The sequence below is a fragment of the Nyctereutes procyonoides genome, unplaced genomic scaffold, assembly GCF_905146905.1.
Source record: "Nyctereutes procyonoides isolate TBG_1078 unplaced genomic scaffold, NYPRO_anot_genome, whole genome shotgun sequence".
Classification (NCBI taxonomy): Eukaryota; Metazoa; Chordata; class Mammalia; order Carnivora; family Canidae; genus Nyctereutes; species Nyctereutes procyonoides.
Genome location: NW_026575128.1, coordinates 2,261,053 through 2,273,635, shown reverse-complemented (window position 1 = coordinate 2,273,635; position 12,583 = coordinate 2,261,053). Strand labels below are relative to the sequence as shown.

The 12,583-nt window shown below is 53.1% G+C and overlaps 1 protein-coding gene across 2 annotated transcripts in view; it reads left to right on the top strand.

Moving 5' to 3' along the window:
- Nucleotides 1-6,155, top strand: part of KCNQ4 (potassium voltage-gated channel subfamily Q member 4) — a 51,089-nt gene extending 44,934 nt beyond the window's left edge. For both annotated transcript variants that reach the window (XM_055342055.1, XM_055342054.1), the window contains exons 12-14: nt 990-1,121; nt 3,345-3,474; nt 4,080-6,155. In XM_055342055.1, coding sequence (XP_055198030.1) covers nt 990-1,121; nt 3,345-3,474; nt 4,080-4,292 — 475 coding nt within the window. In that variant the 3' untranslated portion in view covers nt 4,293-6,155. The remainder of the gene's footprint in view (nt 1-989; nt 1,122-3,344; nt 3,475-4,079) is intronic.
- The last annotated feature ends 6,428 nt before the right edge of the window (nt 6,156-12,583 follow it).

The following is a 12,583-nucleotide window of genomic DNA, read 5'->3' as shown; positions in this document are numbered from 1 at the left end:
CTTTTCAAGGCCAATCTCTTTCTCAGCTTTTTTTTTTTTTTTTTTAGATTTTATTTATTTATTTGAGAGAGTGAGAGAGAAAAAGAGAGAGAGCACAAACACTGGGAGAGGGAGAAGCAGACTCCTCACTGAGCAGGGAGCCGGACTCGGGGCTCAATCCCAGGACCCTGGGATCATGACCCAAGCTGAAGGCAGAGGCTTAACCCAACTGAGCCACCCAGGAGCCCCAACTTTCTCTGTCTTCTTACCTGCCACCCCACCTCCCCAGGTGGATCTGCCCCTTAGTTCCACTCTGGCTCCTAGTTCTGGCTCCTTTGAACAGAATCTCCCTCACATGCCTCCATGTCTGTCTGCATCCAGGAGGTCTCTTTTCATCCCCCTCTTGCCCTTGGGACCGGAATCACTCTCAAGACTTGTCGTCTGACCTCCTCAGCTGAGAGCCCCCTTCTCATCATCCCAGACCATCTCTCCATTCCTTGCCATGGCCTTTGTCACCCCATAACTGTGTCCTGTCTCCCACCCCACAGCAGGGCTACTCAGATCAGGGATTGGATCTGATGCCTTTTTGGGTGTCCAGGGTCCAGTTATTAGTGGTGCTAATAAACATTTGTGGAACGAATGCAAAAGTGTCTTCCCCCAAGCCGTCTTGATCACCGGTGTTCACAGATGCCTGCCCTGTGTCCCAGCTAGCAGGGAGAAACCAGGCCCAGACCCTGCCCTCCCAGGCTAATGCTACTGCAGATACAGGCACATTAAAATAATAATAATAATAACAAAATAATAATAATAATACCAGGGAGACATCAGAGGGCTAGGGGTGGAACCTGGTGGGGAGGAGGGAGGCTGGGAGACCCAGCAGGGGCTTTTGCAGTGACCCAAGCAGAAGGTGCTCTCATGCTGGGCAGAAGGTTAGCTAGCAAAGGGATGGAAGGATAGCAAAGGGGGCTGGGAAAGAATCTGTTTCCGCTGAGACCCTCCTCTCTGGACAGGATCCTGAAATTCCTGGTGGCCAAAAGGAAATTCAAGGAGACGCTGCGACCATACGACGTGAAGGACGTCATCGAGCAGTACTCGGCGGGGCACCTGGACATGCTGGGCCGGATCAAGAGCCTGCAGGCTCGGTGGGTGCACGGGCAGTGAGGTGACTCCAGCCCCAAAGCGAGCCCTGCGAGGAGGGGGTAGCACCCACCCCCACCACCCCCACCCCGCGCCGGGACAGAGCCGCCAGCGCCCCCTAGGGGCCGCGGCGGGAGCTGGAGGTTCTGGCCTGGGCAAGGCTCCTGGCTTGCAGGGCGCACCTGCCTTGAGCCTGAAGAAGGACCCAGACGCCCGTCCTCTATGCGAACCCTGTGGTCGTCCTCGGGGGATGTCTTTAGATGGCTGTTTCCTGGCCCTAAAATAATAGGATTAAAAATAATTAGTGATCTCCCATCTGCCAAGCACATAGGAAATCGTCCTCAATGCTGCCCACCTCTTGCCTCGGGAAACCTCCCACATCTCTTCTCTTCACCCAGTATATAGGAAGAATTCTTGCACCAAGACCTTAATCACCTACACCTTGCTCTTCTCCTCTTGTGGTCTGCATTCTCACTGCCCACTCATCGACTTGGTCTCTTAAGAAACAGTCATTGAGCTTTTGTTACTTGCCAGACAGTGGGGCTCTGGTAGAAAGCAAGAGTCCCTGGCCTCATGGAGCTTTTATTCTGGTGGAAGGAGAACAGATGATAAGTAAGTGAAACTAGACGATGTCAGATGATGATCAAGGCTAAGGAGAAACAGAAGGGTTAGGTTGTTGAGGTTTGTGATTTTAAATAGGCAAGAAGCTGACATTTGAGAAAAGAATTGAAGGTGGGGCAACAGGAGGCTACAGGCAACCCTGTGGCTGTTGAAGAGTTTTCAGAGGGAACAGCAAGAGCAAAGGCTCCAGCAAGTGTCTGTGGTGGTGTTTTAGGAACAGCAAGGAGCCCAGTGTGTCCGTTCTGGCCTGAGAGAAGTAGGCGAGGTTAGTAGACAAATGGCACTTGGACTGTATAAAGCCCTGTAGGCCACTGCAGACAAGCTGGCATTCATCCAGGGGGAGATGCAAGCCTTGGAGAACTTTGAGCAAAGGACTGGCAAGATCTGAGTTGTATTTTAAAAGGAGCACCCTGGGTGCTATGCTGAGAATGACCTATCAGGGAGCGAGGGTGAAAGCAGGGCGACCAGTGAGGAGGCTGCTTCAGACGTGCAGGCAAGAGATGATGAGGACTTGGACCGGTATTGGCAGCAGTGGAGGTGGGGAGAAGCGTGCACACTCCAGATATATTTTGAAGGTCGAGCCGACAGGGTTTTCTGATGGGAAGTATAAGAGAAAAAAAAAGAAAGTCAAGGCTGAGGCCAAGGGTGATGGCTTGAGCAACAGGAAAAAGTTGGTTTGTTGACATGGAGAAGGCAACAAGTGCAGCAGGTTGCACTCAGGAGAGCTGGGAGGTGTTGGGTTATGATGCCCATCGGGACCTCTACAAGGAGTGTTGCTCTGGCAGTTAGGCTTGGGCTTCAGAGGAGAGGTGTGGGCTGGAGAGACAGATTTGCCGTCAACAGGGTACAGAGGAATTGCAAATGTGGAACGGAAGACGTCACTTAGTGAGAGTGCATAGAGAAAAGAGGTCCCAGGAGTGAGCCTTGGGTCTTGTGCTGTTTCCTGGAGGTGAAGGAGGCGGGACCAGCAAAGGATGGTGAGAAGGAGAGGTTAGGGACGTGGGAGGAAAGCTGGGAGAAGGTGGTGTTGGCGACCCCACGTGAAGGAAGTGCAGGAGGAAGGGCGATCAGATGTGCCAAGTGCCACTAAAAGGTATAATAAGGAGGCTGAGAGTTGATCATCGAATTTAACAGCACAGGTCATTTGGGATCCTGACAGTAGTAGGTTCGGTGAGATGGTGGGAATGAAAGCCCGCCTGAAATAGGTTTAAGAGAGAGAGGGAGGAAAGAAATTGGAGATAGAGGGCAGAGAGAATGCTTCCAAGAGTCACGCTGTGGCTCTGTGGGCCAGCTCCAGCCGCGTGCGCCTTGTAACTCGCATTCCTGCTTGGGTCTCTCTTTTCCCGTCCACCGTCTTCCCACCAGGCAGTTGCTTTACTCATCATGCTGGTGTGTGGTGCTCTTCCACTGCTGGGCTAGTTGGAACACCTGCAAACCTGGAAGGCCCCTCCATCCAGCTCAGTCTCCATTCGTCAGGGCAGAAGGGCGCCCTCCTACCAGTGCAGGCTGGGTCTCCCCGTTCCCCAGGCAACCTAGAGTGCTTGAGGGAGCGGGGAAGGGATGGGTGGCGTGTGCCTGGGCCCTTTGACGGTTACCTTCCTCCGCAGGGTGGACCAGATTGTGGGCCGGGGGCCCGGGGACCGGAAGGCCCGAGAGAAGGGAGACAAGGGGCCCTCCGACACGGAGGCGGTGGATGAGATCAGCATGATGGGACGCGTGGTCAAGGTGGAGAAGCAGGTGAGTATGGGATGGAGTTTCGCTGCTATGGCGGAGCTGGTCGTGGGCCGAGAAGCTCCGGAGGGCCGCGGGGAGGTTGCCCGCCTCAGCCTCAGCCGCCGCCGCGAACCCCAGCCTGGGAGGCCGGAGGAGGGCCCGCGCCCCGCAGATAAGCCCCGCCTCCCAGGAAGCCCGCCTCCCAGGAAGCCCGCCCACGCCTGCCAAGCCCCGCCTCCAGGTGGGCGTGGCCTCAGGTGAACCCGACCCGGTGCCATCTACTGCCACGTGACCCCGCCTCCGTTGTCCATCTCTAGCTCCCGGAATACTGCAACCAGTCACAATTAAATTTCCCTCCGGGGGAAAAAAATAAATAAAAATAAATAAATAAATTTCCCTCCGGGAAGGAACCTCCCCACCCCCCTTCAGTTTCCCACCTCCGCCCCGCCCCCTGGCCAAGCCCCGCCTTTCCTTCGCCCCTCCCCGGCCAAGCCCCGCCCCGCCCAAGTCCCGCCTTCCATTCGCCCCGCCCCGGCCCCGCCTCCTGGCCCGCCCCTCCAAAGCCCCGCCTCCCGCCCTAGCCCCGCCCCTCCAAAGCCCCGCCTCCAGCCGCGCCCCGCCTCCGGCAGGTGCAGTCCATCGAGCACAAGCTGGACCTGCTGCTGGGCTTCTACTCGCGCTGCCTGCGCTCCGGCACGTCGGCCAGCCTGGGCACCGTGCAGGTGCCGCTCTTCGACCCCGACATCACCTCCGACTACCACAGCCCCGTGGACCACGAGGACATCTCCGTCTCCGCGCAGACGCTCAGCATCTCCCGCTCGGTCAGCACCAACATGGACTGAGGGGCTTCTCAGGGGCGGGGCAGCACACGGCCGGCCCTCGGAGGCCCCGGACTCCTCTCTTACTTGAACTTGCTCCCGTGCGGGGAGGGAGGCCACACGCAGTATTGAGCTGCCTGGGTGGGCGCGATACCCGGCGTGGGGGTGCCAGCGACCTGCCCCACCTCAGGAGCGCGAGATGTCCGGCCCCCCAGAGCCCCACCCGTTCCATCGAGGCCCCGCATGGCCCGCCGGGCAGGGGCCGTGTCCCGGGAGTGGGAGTGGGGCGCTGGGGTCCTGGGCCCCGACCCAGCTTCCAGCTATGCAAGGTGAGGTCTCCGGCCCGCCATTCGGACAGAGCAGGGAAACCCTCCCGCCAAGTCCCCGCCCCACTTGGGGTGGGCCCAAGGTGCCCAGGGGTACCTCTAAGCATAGAACCCTGCCGCGAGGCAGTTGGGCACCATATATGCAAACTATGTTAAATATGCAACTTTGGGGACCCCCATGGGGTCCCTCTGCCCCTCCCTCATTGGGAGATGGGCCCCAGCAATAGCTGGTCTCAGGCTGCTTGGCCATGACCCCCATCCTTGTTCTTTGGCTTACCACCGGCTCCTCACCCAGCATGGGGCCTGTTTCTCCCTTGCCTCCCCAAGGGCAGCGCATGGGCCTTTCTTCCCATTGGGAGGTATCCCCTCCCAGGGGCTCCTTCCTCCTGCTGGATGTCCACTCCCCTCCTTGGCCCTCCAGACACCTTGGTCAGCACAGGTTTCTGTATTGGCCTCCAAATCTCCCATGGACAGTGCTCCTGTGGTCACACAAAGTTTCCCCGAACATGCGGAAAGCCTCTCCTACTCACTGACACACACAATCACACACACTTGGAGACACGAGCACACAGCCATTCAGCCTTTCTTGGGCCTCTGCAGCTGATGCCAAGGGACAGAGGAAGCCTGCCGTTCCATCTGAGTAGGAGAGGGAGCTCTGAAGTGACCCCAGGCCTCACCTCAGAGTTTTACTAGCTCCCGTTTCTCAAGATCTACTTCTCACTGGTTCAAGAGCCCTAACTGCTGCTTCTGCTGCCCCCAAAGGTCCTCCTACAGCACAACTCAGGCCTAGGCCTCTCCTGCCTGGAAGGCACTGGAAAGACCCAGGCCCTTCCCCGGGGTGGTTGTCAGGCCTGCTTCCACTAGACTTGCCCCCTTCCTCGTCCGTCTCAGCCCCTGAGAGAATACTAATGCATTTAGCAACTCCTATTTGTTGGGCACCAGCTGTGCCTTTGGCACTCGCAGGCACCGTTTCCCTCCTTCTGCACCTCACTCTTCACTTCAGTTGGCAGCCCCCCAATACTGGCATTAAGTCCCCCCCTCCATGCCAGGCCCTCAGCACATCTGAGGGCATCCCTACCTTTCTGTCCCTCTTTTTGCAAAGCCAATGCAGGGAGCAGGAGGGTGATGGGTAGTGGACCGATGGTGACCCTCTGTGGGGTACCAGGGAACCAGGGGCTCAGGCCCAGCCACCTGCATCTCATGACTGGGGACCTGCATGCACCAGCTCCAGGGCTGGGGCTGGATCTTGCTCAGCCCCATGGTGCCCAGCCTCTGCCCCCACATACCCTCTGCATGTGACCATCATACCCTGGATGGAGCCTGTCCTGGCTCACTTCACCTGCACTGCACTGTCCCCAGAGAGCCACCCCCTATCCCCTCAGAGACAGAGCTGTGGAGAGGGGCAGGAGAATGGGATCACCCTATGACCAAAGGAGATTTGGGATGAAGCCCTCCCTCCTTCCACGATCGAGGTTCCCCCACCAACCCTGTTCTCGGATATGCAAGTACCTCACTTTGTTAACTTATTAACTTATTGGTTTCATTAAACTTTTCAGTAGGAGGTGGTTGCTTTTGGCTGTTCAGTGGCTCTGGGTGGGGTACCTGGTCTGGGAGTGGGGATGAAGACACTTGGAGTAGTCGGCACTCTTCTGGTTGTAAACCACAATACCCTAACCCATTATAGCTTAAGAGAAAAGGAAGGAAGGAAGGAAGGGAGGGAGGCAGGAAGGGAGGGAGGGAGGGATGAAGGAAAATTAAAAAAAGGAAGGAAGGAGGAGAAAGAGGAAAAGAAAAGCAAAAAGAAAGAAAGCAAGCTGAGATAAATAAACTGCCTGGAGTCTAGAATGGTTTTAGGCAGAGCCAGAGCTAGGTGCTTTAACTGTCAGGGATCTGTCTTGTGTCTCAGCCTCCCTCTCAGGCAGGCTGACCTCTCATGATGACCCTGGCACTTACAAATGTACTTTCTCTTGGCTTAGGGCCCCAGTGAAAAGTGAGTACCAGTTCCCTAATAGTTTGTGTCAGTCAGGGTCCGCTTAGGAAGGCGGAAACTAGGCTAGGTTTTCAACGATGAGAATTCACCATAGGGACCGGATTACCCTGGTGTAGGTGGGCTCAAAGAGCCAGAAGAACGAAGATAACTGAGAGGGGGTCCCTGCAGGAAACAGCTGCCTTTCCTACAGCTGTAGGATCATAGGGGGAGAGAGTGGGGTTAGCGGAACACACAGGCTTGTTTGGGGGAGTCCCATAGTGCTGGGGCTCTGGATACTGAAGAGGGGGTCTGGCTGGCTGGTTCTAGTACCTCTCCGGGGATACAGCGAAGCTCGTCTGAGGGTGCAGGAAAAGAGCTGAAGGCTGGTATCAACTGTTGCTATAGGGCTGTTGCTGATGAAGTTACAAGCAAAGGAAGAAGGAAGCCTCCATTCCTCCTGCCTTCCAACCTTTCCTTAATGCCCCTATTGTCAAGGCCAGCTAAGAAAGGTAACGTGGTTTGCAGAGTCTCAGCCCCAGGATCACAGAACAGAGTATGGAAGGTTGTGTTTGGAACTATAAGACAGTAGCTGAATAACTGGCACAGTCCCCCCTTTGGGCACTCGGCATCCACACACACCATTCCACACACACTTGAACCTCCACCCAATAAGATGAAACTACCCTGTATATAAATGAAGACACTAAAAAAAAAAAAAAAGAAAGAAAAAGAAAAAAAAACAATGAAGACACTAACTCTCTCTCCCCCCAAATAGAAAAAAGCACAAAGTCCCACTGTCCAATAGATGTATCCATCTCCAGGAGTTCGTCATTGAATCCGTATCTGCAGGATGTTAATTTTTTTACTCCTCTAATTCAGCCACAAGCCCACCTACAACTAAACAGTAAACTGTAAAGTTAGCAATCATAATCTTTATATAAAATAATAGGGGAGAAGGAGGAGTGAGGAAAAACGAATTACTTAATAGGCAATATAGACACCAAGCAAGAAGAAAATATGCATAAGTGCAAGACACCTCCTTCTGGTAACTGGTCACAGTGCCATAGTTGATAGATATATATTTGTTAGTTGAGTAAATGTATGTATGCAAAATATATATATTTTACTAATGGGTAAATGTGTGCGTGCGTGTATGTATTCGTAATTCTCTTATATATAATTGCCCGTTGCCGGGACATCAGCTAGTTGGGGTTCTTTATGCGGTGTAGCGATCTGAGTAATTCCTGGAGGGTCCGAATCCTCCGTGGTCCGGCACAGTTTGGGGTGCCCAAGCTTTTCGCTAACTTTACTCTTGTCTATGGAAGTACGAAGAGGGGTTCCGAAGGATCCTTGGGTTCTAGACATGGCCGTCTCCATCCTCATGGTGCCACTGCATCCCCATTTTCCTTTGGTGACTGGACCAGTCAGGCAGCCGGTACCATAACTTTCTTTGCCTGCTGGTTTAGTGGCTCGAGAAATCCAAAGTGGCCAGTTGGAAATTTCAACTTCCCATTCAATGAAGACTCTATTCCCTTCCTTTGAGAACTAAGACCTCCAAACTAGCGAGTCCCAACCACTGTAAGGGACAAGCAGCAAAAGTTTTGTGAGTGAGCACAGTAGGCGGAATAAATGGCCAAGGATATCAGATCCTAATCTCTGGAATCTGTAAATGTTACCTTATAAGGAAAAAGGATCTTTGCAGCTGGGATTAAGTTAATGATCTTGACGTGGAGAGATAATCCCAGATTATCCGGTGGGCCCTAAATCCAATTGTAAATATCCTTTTAAGAGAGAGAGAGAGGCAGAGGGAAGTCTGACACACACAGAGGAGGAGGAGGCAGTATGGAGACAGAAGCAGAGATTGGAGGAGCGTGGCCACAGCAAAGGTAGGCCCACAGCCACTGGAAGCTGGAAAAGTCAAGGAAGGATTCTCTCCCGGCGCTCTGGAGGGAGCACAGCCTTGCTGACACCTTGATTTAGGCCCAGTGAAGCTGATGGGTGAATTTCTGGCCTCTGGAACTGTGAGGCATTAAATTCTGTTGTTTGAAGTCACCCAGTTTATAGTAATTTGTTATGGTCACTACAAGAAACTACTACCGTGGGTTATTTGGTGTGATAGTGAGAGAAGCTACTCTCACTACCTCCCATTGATTCCCAGAACTGCACATTTGGCTGTGTCAATGAGGACAAATCACTGTGCCCTCTATGATGGGAAGGACCCGGGGAATGAACCTGGCACCAGGTGGCTAGATGTATCCCTGCAGAATGGTGATATATTGGGTATTCATGTCCCTGCTGATGGTAGATTGGACATACAGTAGTGGCAATAACAGGGTCAGCTTTGGTGGGATAAATCCATACTGCTGAACCTGTAAAGAGGCTCCATCCTTGTCACCATGACCACGTTGTGCAAGAGCATGTCAAGCAAACACCGGAGGAGTTGCGGAAGGAGGCCAACTGGCATCCATGGGATGTGCCATCTGAGGCATCTGATTATCAAGAGCCTCCCCTGCCATGGATGCACTTTTTTTTAAAAGATGTCGGCTTTTTTTAAAATTTTTATTTATTTATGATAGTCACAGAGAGAGAGGCAGAGACATAGGCAGAGACATAGGCAGAGGGAGAAGCAGGCTCCATGCACCAGGAGCCCGATGTGGGATTCGATCCCGGGTCTCCAGGATCACGCCCCGGGCCAAAGGCAGGCGCCAAACCGCTGCGCCACCCAGGGATCCCTGCCATGGATGCACTTTGGTGAGATTTCACTTGGGACGGAAATATCTTTATACTCTGTGGCCATTTCTGAAAGTCCATCTAAACACCTCATCTGGGGCAGCCCAGGTGGCTCAATGGTTTAGCACCGGCCTTCGGCCCAGGGTGTGGTCCTGGAGTCCCAGGATCGAGTCCCATGTCGGGCTCCCTGCATGGAGCCTGCTTCTTCCTCTGCCTGTGTCTCTGCCTCTCTCTCTCTCTCTGGTGTGTCTCTCATGAGTAAATAAATAAAATCTTTATAAATAAATAAATAAATAAATAAATAAATAAATAAATAAATAAATAATAAATAAATGTCTCATCCGAAGTCCTCCAATTCTCTGCTTTCTAAGTTGCTGACCAAGGGGCCCAACCATTAGCCACTGCCCAGAAACCAGTGTTGTACAGAAACCAGTACCAAAGGTACCGAAGGGTGAGTAGGATTTAGCCAGGCTTGGGAATTGGGTGGTTGGTGAATGTTCCAGCTAGAGAGTATATAGCATGTGTAAGGGGCCAGGGGCACCAGAGAGTGGGGGACGCAGGAAAAGAAAGAAGTCCCTGCAGCTGGGTCCAGAGAGCAAAGGAGAAAGTGGTGCAAAACGGAGCTTAGGAATTAGAGGTCAAGGTCTACAGATTTAGGAGTCCATAAATCATCCCAAGGAGATAGGACTTAACCGTGAGGGCATCTGGGAACCAGCTAAAGATTTTGACCAGGGGTTAAACCAGGACAGATTTCCATTTTAGAAAGTTTTCTTCCTCGGATGGAAGATGGATTGGAGGGAGCAAGGCTGGGTGCTCCCAGCTTGGAGACCGCTGCAGCAATCCGAGCAGGCAATGTTGTTAACCTAGACAAGTCCCGCAGCATTTCACTAATTGAACAAATGTCTGTGGAGCACCTGCTGTATGTCAGGTCCTGGCTCAGCACAACGCACGGGCTGAACAGACGCAGGAGGCCCAGCTCTGCCCCTGAGGTCATCCAGCCCCTGGTGGAAACAGATGCGCAATTACCCAATGCACACGCCGCTCTTTATCTTTCTAAGTTTGTCTGGCTCAGCAAGGAGGGTCCGCAGGTGGCTGTGGGAGTCCCCAGACAGTCGTCAAATATGGCCTTGAGAGCAGATATGATTTTAGCTCGGTGTGTCATTTGTCTATTGCTGTGTAACAACTCCCCTTACGCCTTAATAGCTTAAAACAACAACTGTTTTATTCGCTCTTGTTTCTGTGGGTCAGCAATTTGAGCTGGACTCAGCTGAGTGGGTCTGCTGGTCTCTCCTGGGACCACTGATGTGGTTGCCTCTTGACTGGGCCTGGATGGTCCAGGAGGACCTCACTCACGGGCCGTCAGCACCCTGGTTGCTCCATGGACAGGATGGCTTGTCTTTGCTCCATGTGGTTTACCAGCCTCCGGTTGGCTGGGCTTCTTTACGTGAAGAGGGCGCAGAAACAGAGGCAGAGGGCCCCTTAAAGCCTCTGACTCAGAAGCTGTCCCGAGCAGCCCAGGACTGCAGTGTCCCAGGGCCTCTGCTCACGTGGGGTGTGCTCTCAATCTATTGCAATTTTTACACTCTTGCAGATCAAAAAACCCCATGCTACATATTTCCCAATTTATTTATTTTTTAAAAGATTATTTATTTATTTATTCAGAGAGAGAGGGGCAGAGACACAGGCAGAGGGAGAAATCGGCTCCATGTAGGGAGCCCGACACGGGACTCGATCCCAGGTCTCCAGGATCACACCCCAGGCTGCAGGCAGCGCTAAACCGCTGTGCCACCAGGGCTGCCCATATTTCCCAATTTATTTTGACTTATTTTGATGTACTTTGAACAGTTCCAGTTGCTGGAACCATTTTGTTTGCCGAGGGGCACATTTTCCCCCTTCCACCCACCTCTTGTGTGCAACAGAATCGTGAAAGCTTCTCTCCTGGGGTATCAGTTTGCAGGGGCTGCCCTAACAAATGCTACAGACTGGGTGCCTTTTTTTTTTTTAAGCCCCAGAAACTTTGCTACAACAAAAACTATCTGGAATCCCAGTATAAACGATAAAATCGATGCATATGCCCTGAGCATGTGCCCGGCATCTGCAACCAAAATAAATCAGATCTGTCTCTGTGATGCATTCTCAAACAACTCTAGTAGACTGACTGTACTATTTGTTGGAAAGTCGGTCTTCCTTCATCGTTGCCATGGCTACCTTTGGGAGGAGTATGCCTCCCTACCTGTCTTACAATGGGTTTCCTACAAACAGATTCTGAGACAGAGGGGTGCGCAGCAGGCTCACTGGGGGGTGCTCAGCATGGGGAGGTCAGGTGGGCAGGACGGGGCAGAGGGAAAAATTGATCTGTAATGCGATTCAACGGAGGCATCTGCTGACCTTCAGAAGCTCTGGAGCTCAAGCAGCCCTTCAGGATTGTGCCGAATTGAGGGAAGGAGGCCCCCCTTTGTCTACATGCTTCGGCCAACCACTGGCCATGAGCTGCCCCTGGGGGGGGCGTGACTTTGGGGGAGGCAGTTCCCTATGGCCAAGGGCAGTTCCCAGTGAGTGATAGTTGGGAGCCAGCCCAGAGATTGCCAGCAGTTGGAGAGTGGGTGCAGAGGCCCCGAAGGGATCTGAGCACAGGGGCATCCATGCTACCACCCCCATTGACTCTGGGCTTGGCCATGGGATTTACTTTGGCCACGTGGAATGTGGGGGGAAAGGATAGTGTGCTTGTTCCAAGGTAAGGCCACGAGAGGCATGGCGAGTTCTGGCAAAGCTCTTGGTGCTTCCTTCCTCCACCATGAGAAGATAGCTCCTGGGCCTTCATCCTGGGTCTGGAACGCAGATGTGGGGGGCAGACCTGAACCAGGCTCAGAATCAAGAGTCTGGCTTGACCCAGCCCATCACTATCAGCTGAACTGCAGTTGACCTACAGGCTCAGGAGTGTGAAATGATACTTGAGTTTGTAGGCCGCTGAGACTTTGGGTTGGCTTGTTTCACAGCAGTATCGCAGCAAGACCCGACTAACACAGCTAAGCTACTAAGGGGGGGCTCGTAGGAGGCAGTGAGGTCAAAGGTTTACAATGCGTATCATAAGCAGAACATTCTTTTTTTTTAAATTTATTAATTTATGATAGTCACAGAGAGAGAGAGAGAGAGAGAGAGAGAGAGGCAGAGACATAGGCAGAGGGAGAAGCAGGCTCCATGCAGGAAGCCCGATATGGGATTCGATCCCGGGTCTCCAGGATCGCGCCCTGAGCCAAAGGCAGGCGCCAAACCGCTGCGCCACCCAGGGA